Below are 21,964 nucleotides of genomic sequence, written 5' to 3' on the forward strand. Positions count from 1 at the left end.
TGTAATGCCATCCAGTACAGGGCTTTTGTTTGTTGGGAGTTTTTAAAAATTTCTGTTTCAGTTTCTAGGTGTAATCTGTTACTCAGATTCTCTGATTCTTCCTGATTTAGTTTGGGAAGATGGTATCTTTCTAGGAATTCATCCATTTCATTCAGGTTGCCCAGTTTGTTCCTGTGTAGTTGTTCATAATATTTTCTTAGAATTCTTTGTATTTCTTTGGGTCAGTTGTTATTTCTTCTCTTTCATTTCTGATTTTATTTATTTGGGTCCTTTCTCCTTTTCTCCTTAATCAGACTGGTTAAAGGTTTTTTGATCTTTTAGAAAAGATTTTATTTATTTAATTTTAGAGAGAGAGGAAGGGAGGAAGACAGAGAGGGAGAAAAACATCGATGTGTGTGAGAGATGCATCATTCAGTTGCCTTTCAAGGCCACCCACTAGGGACCTGGCCCACAGCCCAGGCATGTGCACTGGCCAGGAATCAAACCAGCAACGCTTTGGTCCTCAGGCCAGCACTGAAAACACTGAGCCACACCACCCAGGGCTGGTTTTTCATCTTGTTTATCTTTTCGAAGAATAAGCTCTTGGGTTCATTAATCTTTTGCATCATTATTTTTTACTCTATTTTGTTTATTTCTGCTCTGATCTTTATTATTTCCTTCCTATTTGTCACTTTTGGTTTTGTTTATTCTTTTTCAGGTTCCTGTAAGTGTAGAGTTTATTGTTTATTTGAGCTTTTTCTTGTTTTTTTTTTTAAGATAGGGTTGTAATGCTATCAGTTTTCTCTTAGGATTACTTTCCCAGTGTCCCATAGATTTTGGATAGTTGTATCATCATTTTCATTTGTTACAAGGTATCTTTTTATTTCTTCCTTGATCTTGTTGACCCATTCATTGTTTAATAATGTGTTATTTAGTTTCCGTGTCTTTGTGTATTTTTCAGTGTTCTTATTGTGATTGATTTCTAGTTTTATAGCATTGTTGTCAGATAAGATGCTTGATATTATGTCAGTCTTCTTAAATTTATTGAGATTTGTTTTGTGTCCTAACATGTAGCCTATCTTAGAAAACGTTCCATGTGCACTTGAAAAGTATGTATATTCTGCTGCTTTTGGTTGCAATGCTCTGAAGATATCAGTTAAGTACATTTGATCTAGAGTCCCATTTCTGCCTGGAAGATTATCCATTGACGTCAATGGGTTAACATTCCTGATTATGTCTGTATTTCTGTAGATCTCTCCTTTTATATCCAACAAGAATTACTTCATCTAAGTATATTCTTCTATTTTGGTTGCATAAATGTTTACTAGGCTTATATTTTCTTGTTGGATTGTTCCCTTTATCATTATGTAGTGTCCTTTGTTTTGTCTGTTTTGCCAGATGTAAGTACTGCTACCCTAGCCTTTTTTTCTTTTCTATATGCATGAAATATTCTTTCCTATTTCTTTACTGTTAGTCTGTGTGTATCTTGATCTGAGATGGGTCTCTTGGAGGCATCATATATATATATAGGTCTTGTTTTTTTTACCCATTCAGCTATACTATGTCTTTTGGTTAAAGCATTTAAGCCATTAATATTTGAGGTGATAACTTATAGATACGTATGTAGTGTCATTTTATTGTTAGACTGTTTTCCTGTGTTTTTTTTCTTTCCATCCTCCTCTTACTCTTCCTCGTGCACCCCTCTTTCTCCTCCTCCTCTTACTCTCTTCCTTCTTCAAGCAAGCCATTTAACATTTGTTACAGTACTGGTTTGGTATTAATAAACTCCTTTAGGTTTTCTTTTTGTCTGGGAAGTTTTTTATTTCTCTTTCAATTTTAAATGATAACCTTCCTGAGTAAAGTAGTCTTGGTTGTAGATCCTTGCTTTGCATCACCTTGAATAGTTCATGCCACTCACTTCTGGCCTGAAATGTTTCTGTTGAGTAATCTGAATGCAATCTAATTGATGCTCCTTTTTAGGTGACGATGTGAGCTTCTCTTGCAGTTTTTAGGATTCTCTTCTTGTCTTTAAATCTTTGTCATTTTAATTATGATGTGTGTTGGTGTGAGTCTGTTTGGTTCCAATTTGTTTGGGACTGTCTGAGCTTCTTGGACCTTGTCTTTTCCTTCAGTAGATTAGGGATGTTTTGGTCATTATTTATTCAAATAGGGTCTCATCCCTTGCTCACTCTTTTCCTTCTGGTATTCCCATGAGGTGGATGTTGTTACACTTATGTTATCTGTAATGTTTCTTAAGCTCCTCTCAGTTTTTTTTTTAATTCCTTTTTTTTCCTTGCTGCTCTGCCTGGGTGTTTTTTCTATCTTTTGTTCCAAATCACTGATACAATTCTCTGCTCCATCTAGCCTATTGTTTAGTCCTTGCAGTATATTACTTATTTCATATACTGCAGTGTTTATTTCTACTGGTCCTTTTTAATAGTTTCCATATTTTGTTTCATTGTTGTTGGTTTTTTTTTATGCTGTTGAGTATCCTTATAATCATGACTAAACTATTTGATAAATTGCTTGCCTTTATTTAATTCAGTTCTTTGGATAATTATTTTGTTCTTTCATTTGGGGTCTGTTTCTTTATCTTTCCTTTTTGGCTGCTGCTTGTATTTTCCATCTTATCATTAAATTAATCAGCCATTAAAATGATTGGTTGTTAAACTTATCAGGCTGTAATCAGCAGTCAGGCTTAAACACAGCAGGTTGGGGCAGAGTAATTCCTGTATGCAGGGCTATTTCTTCCCCTCAGGTCTGCTGCCTGAGCAGTAATCATTTTGCTGTAAAGACTCCTTTCACATATTAGAAACCACACAGTAGGAAATTTGATGTGACTAAAGGCATAATACATGTAAGTGGTGGTGTTCCAAATAACCTAAAACAGTTTTTCATACAATAAACAAAAGTTTTCCACTCTCTATCTGAGGCTGCACTAGTGATTTTTAACACAGATCCCCAATTATATTAATAATATCGGAGTCTTTCCAAGGGAGTACAAATGTTTACAAGACATGAACAAAAGTCTGTTCAATTTTACTCCTACAAAACAAAAGTAAAAGATATTTAGAGCATTTTTACTAAAATACCCAAATATTTTTTATCCCATCTGAAAGGAATAGATTCTCTGTAATGTAGGAAAAGTTTATTAATTATTGTTTTCAAAGGATGACTTTCAGGTCTTCTGTGGTTTGGTGGTCCATTGTTATTCCAGTGCTTTCTTTACTCTGGTGTGATGAATTTAAGGTTTTATTGTTGCCAGTTTCACTGTCGTGTGTGTCATGATGAGTGTGTCCAAAGGTCCAGTCCACTTTTCTTTTTATTGGCTTTCTGGAGATTTTGCCTTCCAAGTCTTGAGTAACACCTTATCTCTAGACTCAAAGGAATGTAGTGAACCTGTTGGAGAGAAATCTCTAACTCAAGTGAGGTCATAAAGTATAGCTAGGATCTGACTTAAGTGCTGTACATAGTTTTTTACCTTCACTTCTTGATCTATATGCTGATCTTCTGTTCCAATGGTAGACTGGAATTTCTGTGCATACAATTTCATAAGGACTCAATTGAATCCCACTTTGAGAAGCCACCCTTACCCTGAGTAGGGTAATAGGTAATACTTGATTTCATTAGACTTTAGTTTACACAACCTGGCTATATTTTCCTTTAAGGTATGATTAACCTCCTCTCCCTTCCTGGAGGACTGGGGTGTCTGTGCCATGTAGAGTACACCTGATTCCTAAAAATTGACTAACTTTTTTATGTGATTTCTGAAACAAAAGCAGGTTCATTATTGCTCTGGATGTTGATGCATAGGCCAAAGCAAGGAATTTCACTATCTCTGAGGATTTCTCAGTTCTAATAGGGTAAGAATTCCCAAAGAATATGTCAACAAAGACTAACAAATATTTCCACCCAGACCCTTTAACATCTGGGTACAGTCTCTTTGCCAGTCCTCAAATGGACACTGTCCTTGTTATTATTTCCTTTCTTTCTTCTCATGGGGATCTGTCGTGGATTGTTTTTCAGACACATAACACATCTAACTATTGTTTTCCATGACTTTAGAAATTCCAGGATCTGTTTAGGCAAGTTTTAATATAGATGGTTAATGAATCTACTCCATTGTGAGTGGCCTTATGCAAATGCTTCTTTACTGGCTCTTGTAAATGTTAAAGAAGCAGGATAAGCTCTTTCTGATTTTTCTCTCATCTACTGTCAGCACTTCCTTTTTCCCAAAAATATTTTATTGATTATGCTTTCAGTGTCCCAGTAGTTTCCCCTTTGACCCTTCTGTCCTGTACCCTTCTTCCCTCCAGCAGTGTCTCCACCCTTAGTTCATGTTCATGGTCATGTACATAAGTTTTTTGATTCACCCTTTCCTATATTATTCTTAACCTCTCTCCGTCTTATTTTGTTCTTACTAATTATGCTTCTTAATCTCTGTACATTTTTAATGCCATTCTTTCCCTTTTGCCTCCCAGCTGATAACCCTCCAAATAATCTCCATATCTGTGATTTTGTTCCTATTCTGGTTGTTTACTTAGTTTCTTCTTTAAGATTCAGTCATTGACAATTGTAAAGTTGTTACCTTTTTAACCCTTTGAGTGCCAACATTGCTGTGAGTGATGCTGACAAATTTTTCCAATATTGCCAGCATTGCTCCCAGTGACTCTTTTCGATGGCTTGAAATGTAAATAACAATGGAACAATTTGTATTTTATATTCTGTTCTCTTTTTTTTGTACCTCAGGTTATATATTAATATAATTTTTTTCTCATGTTGATCCTAATTTCAAATTACTCATGGCACTCACATTGTTACTGTTCATAATTTTAACCTTGTTTTTCTTAAATAAGTCTCTTTCACATTTACTATAATAAGGGCTTGGTGATCATGAACTCCTTTAGCTTTACCTTGTCTGGGAAGCACTTCATCTGCCCTTCCATTCTAAATGCTAGCTTTCCTAGATAGAGTAATCTTGGTTGCAGGTCCTTACACTACTTTGGATACTTCTTGCCAGTCCCTTCTTGCTTGCAAAGTTTCTTTTGAGAAATCAGCTGATAATCTTATAGGCACCCCCTTTGTAGATAACTCTATTCTTTTCTCTTGCTGCTTTTAAGATTCTCTCTTTATCTTTCACCTTTGACATTTTAAATATGATGTGTCTTGGTGTGGTCCTCTTTGGGTTCATCTTGTTTGGGACTGTCTTTGCTTCCTGGACTTAAATGAAAATTTCCTTTACAAAATCAGGGAAATTTTCCTTCATTATTTTTTCAAATAAGTTTCCAATTTCTTGCCCTTCCTCTTCTCCTTCTGGCATCCTTATGATTCAGATGTTGGTATTTTTTAAAAATCTTTTTTCTTCTTTCTGTTCTGCTTCAATGCTTTTTTCTTCTTTATGTTCTAAATCATTGATTTGAATTCCAGCTTTCTCTCCTCCACTGTTGGTTCCCTGTAGACTTATTTATTTCACTTTGGTATAACCTTCATTTCTCTATATTGCTGCCAAATTTTTAGTTTATTTAGTATCTTTTTCAGCAGTGTTTTGAACTCTGCATCTGATAGATTGGCTATCTCCATTTTATTTAGTGCTTTTTCTGGGGTTTTGTTCTGTTCTTTTTGGGGGGGCATATTTCTTTGCTTCCTCAATTTGCCATCCTCCTTGTGTTTGTTCCTCTGTATTAGGTAGAGCTGCTTTGATTTCCTGTCTTAGTATTGTGACCTAATGTAGAAAAGTTATCTGTTAATTGTGTGGGTGGAGCCTTAGATATTCACCAGAGTGGGGCCACCTACTTCACTGTTTTGTCGATCTGAATGTCGGGAGGTCTTTCTGGAGCTGGAACCCTGAACTGTGCTCTCTGGCTTGGGTCTGGGATCACTTATTCCCAAGGTAACCCTTTCAATTTTTATTCACCATATGTAAATGTGGGATCATCCATTTTGACATAACCACCCCACACCATCTCTGCAGCTCTGTCCCTCCTACCACTGTAGATAAATGTGGCTTCTTTAAATCCTTGGATGTCGGACTTCCATACAGCTTGATTTTTCTGATGATTCTGGGGGTTACTTGTTTTGAGATCTAGTTGTAATTCTTTCTATGGTTGCGTGAGAAGACAAAGAGTGTCTACCTATGCCCCTATTTTGAGTGGAAGTTCCAGGACTTTCTTTATCAATACCCCAGGCTCTCTGCTTCCTCTAAGTCTGTAGTTAAATAGTCACAGTCAAGTCATGACAAGTCTGAGACAGGTACCAAGGGCATTATAAATATTCCTTGAGCAGGCTCTTTCTCTGTTTAATTAACCAAGTGTTTCCTGTAACCACTTCAGTATCCTCTTTTTGATGCCCAGGGCTTCGTATAACTTCCACCTGTACAAGTACCTGGACAGCTTCTAGTAATTTTAAAATTTCTACTGCATCCTTAATCTCCTTTATATTGGAGGTTAATGGTCATGTTTCCTTCCAGATGGAACCATGTGCATGCAAAATTAAGAAAGTATACCTCAAGTAGGTATAAACATTCACTCTTGTTTATCTGATAATTCCAGTGCCTCATCAATGCAATCAGTTCAGCTTTCTCGGCAGAGGTTCCTGGTGGCGAGGCCTTGACCTCCACTACTCCTTCAAGTGTTACCACTGCATAACGAGCATTTCTGTTTCCTTTGCTTATATAAGTGCTTCTATCTGCATATAGAATCCAGTCTACCTCTTCTAGAGGATGGTCCTGTAAATTGATTCTGCTAGAATAAACTTCCTCAGTTAGCACAGTCATGTATTAGTGCAACTGAGTCAGGCTCTGGGAGAAGAAGGGCATGATTTATTTTACTTACAGTTTTGAGGGCAACATTGGGGTTGTCAGGAAGAATTGCTTGGTGCTTGCCTGTTCTTCCAGCAGTGAACCACAAATTTTTCTTGCTCCAGCAAGATCTGTATTTGGTGGGGTGCATAAGTGGTGATAAACTTGTGAGAAACACTCACAATAAAAACACCAGGACATAGGACTTTAGCAGTAACCAGAGCAGTTGTTTATTCACAGATCTGCAGCTCTGGGCACAGCCAAAAACCAAATCAAAGGTGCACGCTGACAAAACAGATTTGGCTGTTTTTATCCTAACACGTGTAAACCCCACCTCCCCCCATTCTCCTCCTTCTCCTCCTCTGTTTTTCCATGCTGAAAACTCCAGCATTACAATCTAATGCAATTAACCATATTAACTGAGGGTGATAATTAACTCAGGATAAATCTCTTGTCTTCAACTCTCCTTTGAAATTTTCCTAACTTGTTTGCTGGGCTGTCTAGCTACATTTTACCATTTCCCTGTGTTTGGTGATGAATATCTCCACCCCTTTGATCTCAGATATTCTTTGTTCTCAGAGGCATTTGTGCTGAGCTACGGAATGCCCCCTTTGTGGTTTATAAATATGCTAATACTGTTAACTCTGGCTCAGAGACCCTCTAATTACATTCGTCCTTTGCTGCTAATTATTTTCTACTGGTTTGAGAGTCACCAGTTTTTATGCCTCTTACAGGCTGTTCCAGGGAAAACTGTTCAGCTTCCTGTAAGAGTTTGCCGGTGGCTGCCACAGCTGACAAGCAGGCTGGCCGCCTCTGGACAGTGATTTAGTTTCCTTGACTAATTAATAAGCAATGGGTTGCTGAATGTCACTAAGCATTTGGGTGAGAAATCCTAAGGCAATGCCATGCCTTTCACGAAGGTATAACTGGAGGGCTTTAGAAGGTTTGGAAGCCCCAGGGCTGGTGAGGAAGCCATGTGCACCTTCCAGTACTCAAAAACCTGAGTGCACTCATTCATCTGTTCTAAAAGGCTCTATTCTGGTTATTTCAGAGCTTCATACAGTGTTTTAGCAATGAGTACAAAGTTTAGAATCCAGATGCAACAGTAGCCCAGAATCCTCTTAACTGCTTCCTCATATTGAGAACTCTCATATGAATTATGGTTTCTTTTCTGTTTCCAATAAGTCTCCTTTGCCAGGTTCAAGCAGGAACCCAAGGAAACTTACTGCTTGTTGGCAAATGTGGGCCTTTGTACTGATACTTTGTTGCCACTAGATGCCTGATGCTGCAAGGTAGCTTTAGTATTAAACATTGTTAAAATGATACCCCAGTAATTAGAGGTCAGCTATTATTATAACAGAGTTCCTTGGTGGTTGCTTGGACCTTTTCCTGTCCTCTGTTATTATAAACTTTGAAGGCATTGCCTACTAATTGGGAAGGATTTATGCCTATTCCTTCCTCTAATGTCTGCTTTCTTATGTCAGCTGCACTTTGAGAAGCTACAATAACACAAACAATATGGTTTCATTACTAGATTAGAGGCAGAAATGCAGATCAATGGAACAGAATAGAGAGCCAGGAGTAAATCCACATATACATTGTCAACTGATAATTTGACAGCTTGCCAAGAATACACAATGAGGTGAGGTCAGTTTTTTTAATAAATGGTATTGTTAGGAAAACTGAATATTATATGTATAAGAATGAAATTGAACCCTATCTTTTAAACAAGAATTGACTCAAAAGGGTTAAAAGAATCTGTAAAACCCCTGGAAGAAAACTTAGGGGCAAAATTTATGATATTGGTCCTGCTACTATAAAGAAACAATCAATAGATTTGCCAACAATGCAGGTTCCACAATGGGAGAAAATATTTGCAAACCTTTTTATAATAAGTGCTTAACCTTGAAAATACATAAGGTCATTTATATCTCAATATCAAAAAATGTATAACCTAACTTATGAATGGGGTTAGGGTTTTAATATAAATTTCTCCCAAGAAGACATATAGATGACCAACAGATTTATGAGACAGTGCTTAATGTCAGTAATAGGAAAATGCAAATCAAAATAACAGCTATATCTATCACTTCAAACCTACCAAAATAGCCATCATCAAAACACAAAAGATAGTAATGATGTGGAGAAATTGGAAATTTACATACTGTTTGTGGAATGCAAAATGGTGCAGCTATTATGTTAAACAGTAAAAAATTCTCACAAAAATTAAAAACAAAACTACCATATGATCTCTTCCTACTTCTGAGTGTTTATTGAATGAATTGAAATCAATATCTCAAAGATATTAACACTACTGTATTCATTGCAGCACTATTAATAGTAGCCAGAATAAGGAAACTATTATTCACAGGTGAATGAATAATATTCATTGACAGATGAATGATTATAAAAATTGTGATGTTTTATACAGTTCTGAAACATTCTTGGTAAATTTATTTTTTAATACTGTTACAAGTGGAATTGTTTTTCTTTTTCATTTCTTTATTAGTGTATAGAAAGTGACACTTTATTGTTAAGTTTGTATCCTGCTACATTCCTGTGTGTGTTTACTTGCTTTGGAAAGTCTTTACCTTTATATACATTAAAATCTTACAAATGAGTCCAATGCCTACAATTCTCTTTCAAAAACTACTAATAAGAGTAAAGAATATTATGTTCCTGTGATATGTTTAATTCCTCCCCAACAATAGGAAAAACTCACAAGAGAACACTCAAAGTATATTATCTTTAAAAATATACTTAGAAAACTAATGGCTCGAGACTTAGAAATACACCTAAGGAAGTGAAAGATTTGTATACTGAAAAGTACAAAACATCTATGAAAGAAGATAAGAAGCAAATGGAAAAACATCCTGTGTAATGTCAGGAGACAATACTATTTAATGGTTTATACTATTGTGTACAAATTTTAGGCAATTTCTGTCAAATATACCAATGACATATTTTTTTACAGATATATAAAAAGCACCTCTATAATTCAATAGACCTATAAAAAAGCACTAATAACCAAATCAGTCTTGAGAAAGAAGAACAAAGTTGGAGGTACCACATTTCCCAAGATACCTCATGTACAGGCTTCTGTGAATTTACATTATAAAGATGCAGATAAAGGATTAAAAGGAAAAAAGTTGATGGCTTAGAGAAAAAAGAATTTGCCTTTGGTGGATAGCAAAACCTCAGAGTAGAGTAACTGAAAAGATCAATGTGTTATGGCTGCTGCGAGCATGGTCAAGATTCCCAGATCAACTCCATCCATGAAGGATCCTCCTCCTTATTTAGCTGAGGAAGTCAGAGGAGGGGATCCTGAATTGGTCTCTCCATCCTGAACCCATCATGTAACCAAATCTGGTGGAAGATAAGCCCTTGCTGAGGTAGGGAATTACCCCCTGTGAACACCTTCAGTGGGAGTAGCGCCAAAAAAGAGCCAGCCTCCTGGATGTTACTGGGCACATACTCTGTTTTCTACATTGGATATGTTAAACTGGAAAACTCAGGGATAATGCTACTAAAATGACTGACTTAGTTATGTCAGTTTTTCCCACTCTCCATCCCAATTGGGCAGACCTACCAGACTTACTAAACATTTTACTTACAGGAGATGAATGCAAGTTGGTGTTGGGTATGGCAAATGAGGAGGCTTGGAGATGGCACCAAGAAAATCCAGATGGGGCTCCTAACCATACTAAAGCAATACCTTTAGCTGAGCCCAACTGGGACCCTAGTGCTAATTTCTCTTAGAAATTATTAGGTGCATCCTTGAGAGACTGAAGATAAGAGTCCCTAAGCAGAAAACTCTGAATATGTTGCAGGTGGCACAACAAAAGCCCACAAAAGACCCCTCTGAGTTTCTTGAAAGTTATCTCCCAGACCTATAGAAATATACTGATTTGGATCCACAAACTCCTGAAAATATGAGAATGGTGAATACAACTTTTATTTCTCAAAATGCACCTGACATAAGAAAGAAACTCCAAAAGTTAGAGGGAGGAATAGGCATGAATCCTTCCCAATTAGGAGATATTGCCTTCAAAGTTTATAATAACAGAGGACAGGATAAGGTCCAAGCAACCACCAGGAACTCTGTTACAATATGTAGCTGACCTCTAATTACTGGGGCATCATTTTAACAATGAATGTTTAACTAGTACTACACCTACCTCGGACCATCTAGTATCTTGTGTCTATAAAGTATCAGTATGAAGTCCCAGATTTACCAACAACCAGTAAGTTTTCTTGGGTTCCTCCTTGAAACTGGCAAAAGGAGTCTTATGAGAAACAGAAGTAAACATGGATTGTCAACTGTGTGTGGGTCAGCACTCTAAAACCTATATTGTTCAAGGCTCAACTGTATTTTAAAATTAAAATTTTAACTTGCTGTATTTTCTTACTAAAAATATGTGGGTATGTTTGCAAGTCTATGCTATTATATATTGATAATAGAATACATCTATAGCTTTATAAAATTCAAATAACATGAGGTCAAAATAATTTTTTTGAAATTTTTGGATACAGCAGATTTTTAAGATGTCATTTTGTTGACACCTTGTTGTTTTGAAGGGTACTTTTATTAGCTGTTATTCTGAAACAAGGCTGTCCAGGTTTAAACAAATATTTAGCACTTGACTTTCAGATACATTTCTATTATTAGTATCTAAATTTTTATACATAGGCCAGTTTACAAATTGCATTAGTTTTTATTGTGTTACTTTAAAAGTTAAACAAATCAAATCATTAGCTCTTTTTACAATGTAGAGTTTTCAATTTAAATATTTATTTTTTAATTTTGCTGTGAAAAAAAAATTTTTTTTTTTTTTACTCCTTAGCAGAAGTATCGTTTTGCAAAAGAAGCCTATGAACAACTTTTACAGACAGAAAACCTACCTGCACAAGTAAAAGCAACTGTTTTACAACAGTTAGGTACATAAAAATTTACTGTTATTATATATTACATTGAGTTTTTAAAATTTAATGTGCATGGGAACAATTTTAACTTCTGATTTAAAAGTCAATTTTTATTTAGAATTTTGTGTTTTAGGATTGTGACATGTATTATATTTAAAATGAATATATTATACACCTTTCTACTAATAAATGTATACCTTTTTTTCCCTGAGTTGATATATTGTATTTATGCACAATGCCCAGCACAATTCATTTCAAAATTCATTTAAACACAGTGCTTTCAATGTATCTAGTCCTTTTAAATTCTCAACCTGATACCTAGAAATTCTCTAAAGGAGGCTTGATTACTTGTATGTGTTTGAAGTTAATAAAATTAACATCATTCACACAGCTAGCAAGTGCCTTTTGAGCTTGTTCTCACAGATTTGTTCATAATATAAATTAATGGAAACAGCACACATAAAATTAAAGAATTTTTATATTTTCTCTAGCAATTCATTATATCATGTATTAAAAAAGAAAATCTGATATTTAAGGTGTTATTTTTTGTTTGTTTTTTACTTAGAAGTTTACAGTAAATGAAACACCCCGTTAATTCATTTTGTTAGTTAGTTTGATATTTTGGTTAGTGTTTGTTTTTTCTTTAGCTGTTTCTATTTGGTCTTGATCAAATAGTTACTAAATTTTAATCAGAATTATGAGTATTTTCTTAATGTCACTATTTTATCTTTAATAATATGAAAAGCAACTAAACTGTGTTGGTGGGATTTTAAACGGTAAAATAATACACTTGAATTGACTTACAGCTGAGACACTGGTTTCTATTTGTCTTAAGTAATTAACATTTTAGGTCTTTAAAACTATTTTGCATTTGATTTCAATATACCATAGAGATTTTTTGTTTATTCTTTTTATATTTGGTCAAATTTTGTTATATTTAAGGTGTTAATAAAAATAACTATTGCCAGTAATGTATAGGGTCTCCTATAAGTTGTGTTGTTTTTAATGGTTTATCTTTCATTACATGTTTTTATTTATTTATTCTTTAGAAATACACATTGGCTTGCTAGATTAATAAAACACTTAATCTTTAAAGAAGTAGTAAGTTAATTATATTTATATTATTTGCCTCATAAGTAGGACTTTTTAAAATTTAAATTTAGAAAAGAAGAAACTGTAATTTCTAACCTACATAGTGGCAGTGCAGTGCCCCAAACCACTTAAATTTCTCCCTCTTTTTAAAGAGCTCTTGGTAGCTTTAATTTTATCTTTTTGTGTAAACCAGATTTTTTATAGTTATCTCTTGTAGTTTTAAATTTGAGGAAGTTTGATCCAAGATAAATAAATATACCAAAATAGTATTTTAGTTGGTGTTTTTAAAGTGAGTAGAATAGTTGAGTAATGGGTAAATGCTTATAATTTTTAAATTATAGGATGGATGCATCATAATGTGGATCTACTGGAAGACAAAGCCACCAAGGAAAGCTATGCAATTCAGTATCTCCAAAAGTCACTGGAGGCAGATCCTAATTCTGGCCTGTCTTGGTATTTCCTTGGGAGGTGAGACCAGACACTTGGACTGTGCTGTCTAGAGTTGATTTAGATATCTAAAATGTTAGATCATGTAATATAACCCGGTCATTAACATTAAAAAAAAAATACATTGTAGCCAAAATTCTTGGGAGGTAAAACTGGGTCTCTAAAATTTGGTGTTTTACCAAGAAATTATTTTCCTTTTATTTGTTTTTCTTTTTCCAGTGTCTTCATGTGTCTTGAATTATTGTTAGTTTATAAAGAGTCTTTAAAACTTTTCTAGTATTATTATTATTAAATTCAGTATTTAAATTGTGTTCACTCTGATTTCTGTTATTTTTGATATATTCATCTTCATTAATTTTTAAATTCTACCCGATATCATTAGTAGCCTGTGGAAAATTTCATTTAACAATTGAAGGTCTCAATTTTTATTTCATTGGAGGATTGGATTAGACCTGTCAGGTAGCTTTTCTCAAGGTTATAGTTAATTCAGTTGTACTACTTTACTTTAATTATAAATTTTGCCTCATTTTTTATAAGAATGATTTATTTTTCAAAACCTGGTGACAAAACTAATTGAAATTTAGTTTTTGTGTTAATTTTAGATGAATCATTTTTTTTTAAGCTTTATAAATTTAAACCTTCAAGCTTTTTATGTTGAGGGAAATTATAATAGTTCCTTTTCAAAATTTAATATTTATTAAACATGAAGTCAACTTTTAGTAAAGACTTTTTAAAATTATTTTTTATTTTTAAATTACAGTTGATGTACATTATTATATTAGCTTGATGTATACAACCTCATAATTAGATATGTATATAATTTACAAAGTAATCCTCAAGTACCCACATGGCACCATACATAGTTATTCCAATATTATTGACTATATTTCCTATGCTATATTTTAAATCCTTATGATTATTCTGTAACTACCATATTGTACTTCTCAACTCCAAACCTTTTTCACTCATCTCCTCAACCTCCTCCCACCTGGTAACCTTCTAGATGTTCTCTGTATTCATTTCTCTGTTTCTGTTCTTATTTATTTTGTTGTTTGTGTTTTAGGTTCCTCATATAAGTGAAATCATGTGGTATTTGTCTTTCTCTGACATTTCATTTAGCACAATACTCACTAGTTCTACTCATGTTGTCACAGATGAGAAGACTTCATTCTTCTTTATGCGGCTGACTAATATTTCATTGTATATATGCACCATTTTTTTTATATTTATAGATAATTAGGTTGCTTCCATGTCTTGGCTATTGTAAATAATGCCACAATAAAATTAACTAGAGATTTTTCTAGTCTTCTGCAAGGCTTATCAGAAGAGTCTAGTTCGAGTTGCTTGCATTATAAAACTTGAGTGTCCAAACTAAGTCTTTGCCACTGAAGTCCTCAGGGAGAAGCTGAGTTCTTGTGTCCATTGTTTGAGAAATTGAATAAATATGTAGCTGAGAGATTCCTTTTCCCACAGCTCCCTCGGCACAGATGAAAGAACTGACTTAGAAACGAATTGTCTGAAGAGAGAGAAGGGGGAGTGTCTCTCATAGGAGTTCACTGATCACTATTTTCTCAGTCAGGGTTTTTATTCAGTTTGCTGCATGCAGAAATGCATGGAGTAAGCATGCAGACCTCCACCAAATGTTTGGCAGTAATGACAAAGAGAAGCATAAGTCATCATAGGTAGCAAGACTGTGATGCCTCTTTTTACTTAAACCCTTTGTTTTCACATTCCCCTGGTAAGAATTTGGGGCCACACAGAGCAATCAGGCTTCACTAGCTTCAAAGAGTACTTTGCATTTCTGTTCTACTTCTAAAACCCCCCTGAGTGTGGGACTGGCAGCATGGTATGTGGGGTGCATTTGCCATCCGGTTAAGGCTTATAGGCCCATATCCTGGTCCTGGCTCCACAAAGTGGCTACAGCCCTCTGTACCATATATATTGGTCTCCCACATCTTCCCCTTTTTTGTGAACTGCCTGAGATATAATGGTAAGGCCAATGAAACCTGCTATTTGCTCTTTATGTGTTTTGTCACTAGCAAATAATTTGCAAAGGCATCTTAACCCACAGAGTATAATAATAACCAGAATGCATCTGATAGCTCCCATTACCCAAATTCTTAAATTCAGTCCATCAAACCAGTTTTTAGAGTTGAGCATTGTAAGTTCTCTTGTAAGATTTGAAAAACCTTTTTCTCAGTCAGTTATTTAAAGTCCTGAAGATGTTGCTGAAGCTCATGCTGTAATTGGTCTACCTGGCCTTTATGGTCAGTGGAAAAGGCCACCTTCAGATGATGTTGGACCTCTTCCCATGAATGCTGGCTAGAGTTCCATTTTAAAGGGGTGACAGAGTTTGGAGAATTCTGGATCACAGGTGAGCGGTTGGCGGGTAATTAGGGCATCTTGCCAGTCTCCAAGCCATATCATTGCAGATTCTATGGCTGAAAGCTGGGCAAGGGTTTTGTAGTCAGTTTGTGTTTGTTGTAGCATTTCTTGTGTGGAGTTAGTGAGGAGGTCCACTGTATGAGCCATTTGAATGGACTCCATTATGGCTACAGCAGCGGTGGCAGCTCTCGCTGCAGTGGTAATAGCAGAGACAATGCATGAGATGAGAACACCTAAAAATCATTGCATCCATGTTTGGGAAAGGGAGGGCACAGTTAATGGCTGTGAGTCTTCCTGTGTCCTCCATTCTCTGGTGACATTGACTGGCAGCCACAGCTTGGCCTGTCTTTGGATTATAACAACAGTGGTTAAATTGAGCTGAGTAACATTGATGCAGGTAAGGCAGCTCACATAAATGGAACCTGTTGAGAGAGTAAGGTTATATAAGTTGGAAACATTGTCATAAGTCAGTTGAGGCAGACCTTGGGTGGCTAAAAAGAGATATGGGGTGAGAAGTACAAACGGTGACCCAGGAACTATCAGTAATATCAAATGTATAGGACATATATGGTCTCTTTCTCCTATAATAGGCATGGCCTCTAAGATGCTCAATGAACAGAAGCCCAATATGTCACAAATTATTATGCCAAGGGCTGGTATGATTTGGAGCAATTATTCTTATGGTTGGAGCTCCTAATCCTCCTCCAAGCCAGCCAAGGGTGTTGTACTTCTTATTAGGCTCTGCTGGACCATTATCAGTATATATAGCGCATCCCACACCCCAGTTCTGTGCTATTAATGGAGTATGAATGATTTGTCTAAATGAGGGCTTATTGCCTTGACATGAAGTCCAAGTTACCATGGTGGGAATTTGAGACTTGGCCTGGCAAAGGAGAGTATTAGGGAGGTTATTGCTGTTTCCATTTTGAGTTAGGTCAATTGCAACCGATCCTATTAAAAAGAAATCAATAGACAGTGAAGGGGGCTTATCCACCTGGACAATTGTATAAGCATACCATTGAGATTTAAGGGGTAAACATAAAGTAGTAGTTAGAATAGAAAAACAAGCAGGTAATTGTTCTGCTACAAAAGTGGCATCTTCCAGGGCATAAAGCCAATGCCATTTTTTCCTCTAAAGTCTCACCAGGTGGGAACCATGTCCCTCCTGCCCCTTCAGTGTCATTAGTGGAGAGAGGGGGCTCTGAGTGCCACCAGGTTTGAAGCATAAAGGTAGGTGGGTTCAGAACATGGCCCCAGTATATATGGTGGGGCTGTGAAGCTAGACCTAAGCCTCCAAAGCAAGCCAGTAAGGTAATTATAAATATTACTTTAGCTGATGTAGAGGACACTATGACCATATAGGCTAGGAATGTATTCTCTGAGGTATCCTCTGACCCTGTGTTCTGGAGAAACTTTTCAGCCTCTTTGTTGAGGGCTGTTAACTTTTCCCAAGTTATTCCAGGGGAAAGACTTTCTGCTTTTTTTTTTTTTTTTTTTGCATCACGTCTCCAATGGCTTTGGCACTGGTGGCATCATTTATCCATTGACATCTTGTTTAGTTGTCCCATCACAGTCTCCAGGCACCTGATCTGCTTGTCCTGGGATGGTTCTCACTGGAACAACGAATGTTCGTCATCCATGGAATGGCTTTACTCGCTCTGCAGGAAGCCACAAAGGACCTGTTGGGGTAGAAACATATGCATACCCTCTTCCCCCATGTCAGTAAATCAACTGGCCCTCCCAAGTTCCTTCTCTTGAGGGTCCCGGTATAACACTAGGGGATGAGTTCCCTTATCCTCTGGTCCTTGGCTGCAAAAATGCCATTCAATAGCTGAAGTAAGATAGTTAATCACAGTTTTAAAAGTTGCAAGTATAACTGCTAACATAGTAAAATTCTAGTGGGAGGACTCCATACTCCCCCTTTTTTGTTTTTGAGAAGATTTTAAGGGTATGATGGGCTCATTCAACAATGGCCTGGCATGTAGAATTATAAGGAATGCCTGTTTTATATTTAATATCCCTTCTTTGTAAAAATTCCTGGGTGGAGTGAGCTACATAGCCTGGTCCATTATCAGTTTTATTTGTTGTGGACATCCTAAGCAGCTGAACACCTCAAGCCAGTGTGTCTGAATATGCTTTGCTGACTCTCCTGCAAGAGCAGTGGTGTGTAATGCTCCAGAATAGGTGTCAATTGAGACATGAATAGACTTGAATTTTCAAAAAGGAAGGTAGAGAGTGACGTCCGTCCACCAAATTATTCGTAGACTAAGTCCCAAGGCCTTACACTTGTGCTGGGTGGTGCCTTGCCCTCCTGCCAGTCCACACATTCTCTAATAATTTGCTTAGCCTGGGAGTGCAGAAGGCTAAATTTGTGGCAAAGCTCATGGCTATTTTAATGATAAAACTGATGCAAGGCAATTGCCTTTTGAAAGTCGTTATGATGCTTACTAAGGCATCAGCTCAGCAGTTTGCCTTCTGCCATAGGCCCAGGAAGGCCTGTATGGGAACAAATATGAGTAATAAACAAACAATGCTCCATTTTATTTAATAGTTTTTGCAAAGACAAAAACAAATTGAGTAACTGAGGATCAAGGGATCCCTTAATCGGGGCCTGGTCTAGATGAAGAATGGTATATACTGTATAGCCTGAATTACAAACTAAATTTAAGGGCTCATGGGGTCACTGCTGCAGGGCCATTATGGCTCCTGCTAGCTCTGCCCATTGTGTGGTCAAGTGCCCACGGGTAACATCATGTTTCTATTCTTGGTCCTCCTGGCAGGTAATGGCAGCCTTGCCTGCCTTTCCTGATCTATCTACAAATATTGTTTTGGCTCCTGATAATGGTGTCTGGCTTAATTTATCCTTCAGCCAAATATTTAATTTTGGAATATTTTGTAAAAATTTGTCAGAGGGAAGACTGAGATCAATTTTTCCTACATAATCAGCTATCACACAATGAAATTCTAAAGATTGACTGAATAGTTCTGTAAATAAAGCTGTGTGAGAGGAACATGAATTACTATTGGATCCTGGCCAGAAAATTGCTGAGTTCTCTCACGGCCCTTGACAATTAAATGGCAAAGAGCTATTATATAAGTGGTGATAGTGCGTTGAGGCTGATGAGAGAGAAACAGCCATTCACTCATGCTTAGATGTGGCTGCAATTGGCCTATTAATCCAGTAGGAGTACTTATAGTTGGAAAGCAGAAAAGCCTGACAGGACACTAAGGGTTAATTCTCTCTAGCTGCTGATCTCTGATATGCTGATTGACAAGGTTTAACTCTTTCATGGCCTGTACCAAAAGGACTCCAGATGAATTGAGATCAGTCTCCCTTCAAGGTGTTAAAAAGATGAATTGATGGGTTGTGATGCCAAGGCTAGGCTGTAGCCAATTGATGATGCCTAACAACTGTTGAAGATTGTTAAAAATTAAGGGCTTTGGTGGAACGATCTGAATTACTTGAGGCCGAATAGTTCTGTGATAGGGTACATAACCTAAATATTTCCAGGGCTCTGACTATTGTACCTTTTCAGGTGCAATTTGCAAGCCTGCCTGGGCTATAGGTTGCTGTACATGAGCAAAGGTACTTAGCTAATTGTCCTTGAGATTGGGCAGCAACTAAAGTATCTTCCATGTAGTGGTATATGATAGACTCAGGGTGCTATTCTCTAGTAGGCTGTAAAGCCTGATGCACAAAATGCTAACAGATAGTAGGGCTATTTAGCATGCCTTGAGGCAAGACTTTACACTGGAACCGTTGCAGTGGATGAGAATTATTAAGCACTGGGTTGGAGAAAGCAAACCTCTCCCTATCCTTTTCTGCTAGAGGTATTGTAAAAAAAAAAAAATTTTAAATCTATGACTAAGAGTGGCCAGTCCTTAGGTATACAGGCTGGGTTAGGGATGCCTGGTTGTAAAGATCCCATTGGTTGAAGAATTTTGTTAACTTTCTAAGGTCATGTACAAGTCTCCATTTTCCATATTTTTTAGGGACTACAAAAATCGGAATGTCCCAGGGACTAGTAAAAGGTTCAGTATGCCCTGCCTTAAGTAGTTTTTGAATTAATTCATGAAATTTGTCCTCCTTTAGAGTCCACTGCTTGACTCACACTGGCATATCTTTAGGCCAGGTGAGAGGTAGAGACACTGAAACAGTGGCCATTAGGGAAAATGTGTCAGGGTGATTTTCACTTCCCATTGAGTAAGAAGGTTTCTTACCCATATATTTAATGGGGCCAGGAGGAAGGACATCACGTTGGAGCGACCAGACGCTCCTAGGTTGGGTGAGACCTCCAATGCCTGTTATGGAGATATCATTTCAAGGGCCACAATTAGTTGGGAATTACTGAAATGTCAGCTCCAGTATCCAATAGCCCAGGGAAGATCTTATTCTTAATTGTAACCTCTATTATAGGCTTAGTTAATTGAATAGAGGCTGTTCAAAAGACAGGTTAATTATTTGTACTTCTAAAACTTCCTTTTCCCCATATAACATCCTGTGTTCTGGGGACTACGTGGAGGAGGAAAAGAAGTTGCGCTATACGGGTGCCTGGAAGGATAATATAATATCCTGAAAACCTGTAGCATTATTTTACTTTCTCCCTCATAGTCTGAGTCAATAATACATGGTTGAACTAAAATTCCTTTAGTAACACTGGATCTTCCTATTATTAGTCTTTTTTTTTTTTTAATGTTTTTTATTGATTATATTGTTACAACAGTTCCAATTTTCTCCCCCTTGCTCCCCTATTATTAGTCTTACTGTGCCTTTAGGGAATGGCCCCCACACCCTGGTAGGAGCTAGGGATATCCAATCCTGTTCCTTTAAGATTAATTCCTGGGTAGTGACCAGGTCCAACCCTGTGCTCCCCCTTGTGGTGGCATGGAGGTCTGCAACTCAGCACCTCCCTGAGTCCAAATCAACTGGTTGCTGGTCCCTACAGGGCTCCTGTTGTAAACCGGGGTGCTTCAGCTCGTGCCCCTTGTTCCCCATTTTCCTGTTTTGTAAGGGGTTGCCGTCTTTATCAAATTTCGATCAGCACTGATGGGCCCAATGCATGCTTTTTCTGAAGCAGTGTCACAGCTGACTAGGAGCTTCAGATTTTTCTGCATTCTTAGACGCAGTATGGCAGTCTTGCTGCATATGGCCTAGACTGCCACACTGAAAGCATATTTGGTTCCCTGAAATGGCAGTGGCTAGCAAGGCAGCCTTGTGTTCCTCAGTCCCTATATTATGTCATGCTTTTAAGTATTGCCCTATGTCAGTAAGAGTAGGTTTTATCAGGGCTAGCACTGCCTTACAATTGTTATTGGCATTTTTATAAGCTAGCTGAAGTAATACTGTTTGAGCCACCTCCTGGCTTTCTACCTGTCTCTGAATCACTAGCTGCAGTCTATCTGCAAAATACATATGCTTCCATGGCCCCTTGGTGAACGTTAACAAAGGACCCAGGGCCATGGAAGTTGGATTCTGCGATTTATGTCCATGCCTTTATAAAGTGAGAGCCAAACACTGAGCAAACACTCAGGGATCCATACCGGCCTCTGCACGAGTGGTGTTATATTGGCCAGTGCCAGTAAGCATCTCAAATTCAATAGGGATTTCATGGTCTGCATTTACTGCTGCCTGATGATGGCAACCGTCAGTATATTCCATAGCCTGAATGGTGTACTGGGCCAGAGTGAGAATGGTTCTGACTAGACCTTTCCAGTCACAGGGAGTCAAACTGAACCGCTCTGTTATCACCTCAGTTATGCCAAACTGGAGTCCATTCTCTTGAACGCTCTTTCTTAGTTCTTTGTATACTTTATAAGTTACCTGCTCTCTTTGCCCCTTGCTTTGCAATGATGGAAAAGGCTGAAATAGCTTTCCAGTCTCCGGCTTTCATTGCCTCCCGCAGACAGCCATTCAGAACTGTTGGAATCTCATTAACAAGTGGAGGCAGCAGCGAATTCTCAGTTTCTTTGTCCCAAGGCAGGAGAACTGCCATAGGTATGGGAGTTCTGCCTCCCACTACCCCTGTGAGCAACAGATTTAATTCTTCCTTGGCAAAACTCTCGTCATAGATTTATAATCTCTCCTTTTCCTTCTCTTGAATATGTAAGGCCACGGCATTGCCTTCCAAACTGGAACTCTACTCCCCACTCCTTTTACTTTTGGTTTTAACTGAGGGAGTATATAGGCGAGTTAGAGCTGTATGAACTAAACCTTGAGTAATTAAGTTCTGATGACCTATGTGGGTCCTCTTGTCCTGAAGCCATTTAAATTTTCTTCCTACTTTTTCCCAAATATCTAAGTCAAATGACCCTTTATCCGGGAACCAGGGGCAGTTTAACTTC

General features: G+C 37.2%; 1 protein-coding gene across 3 annotated transcripts in view; it reads left to right on the forward strand.

Annotated features, from left to right (window-relative positions):
- The window catches only part of LOC149990272 (lysine-specific demethylase 6A-like), a 355,815-nt gene that overhangs the window by 208,866 nt on the left and 124,985 nt on the right, over positions 1-21,964 (forward strand). For all 3 annotated transcript variants that reach the window (XM_090265492.1, XM_090265491.1, XM_090265493.1), the window contains exons 9-10: positions 11,620-11,713; positions 13,132-13,258. In XM_090265492.1, the coding sequence (XP_090121618.1) occupies positions 11,620-11,713; positions 13,132-13,258 (221 nt within the window). The remainder of the gene's footprint in view (positions 1-11,619; positions 11,714-13,131; positions 13,259-21,964) is intronic.

This window comes from Furipterus horrens, unplaced genomic scaffold (genome assembly GCF_987537825.1).
Source record: "Furipterus horrens unplaced genomic scaffold, mFurHor1.1.pri manual_scaffold_19, whole genome shotgun sequence".
NCBI lineage: Eukaryota > Metazoa > Chordata > Mammalia > Chiroptera > Furipteridae > Furipterus > Furipterus horrens.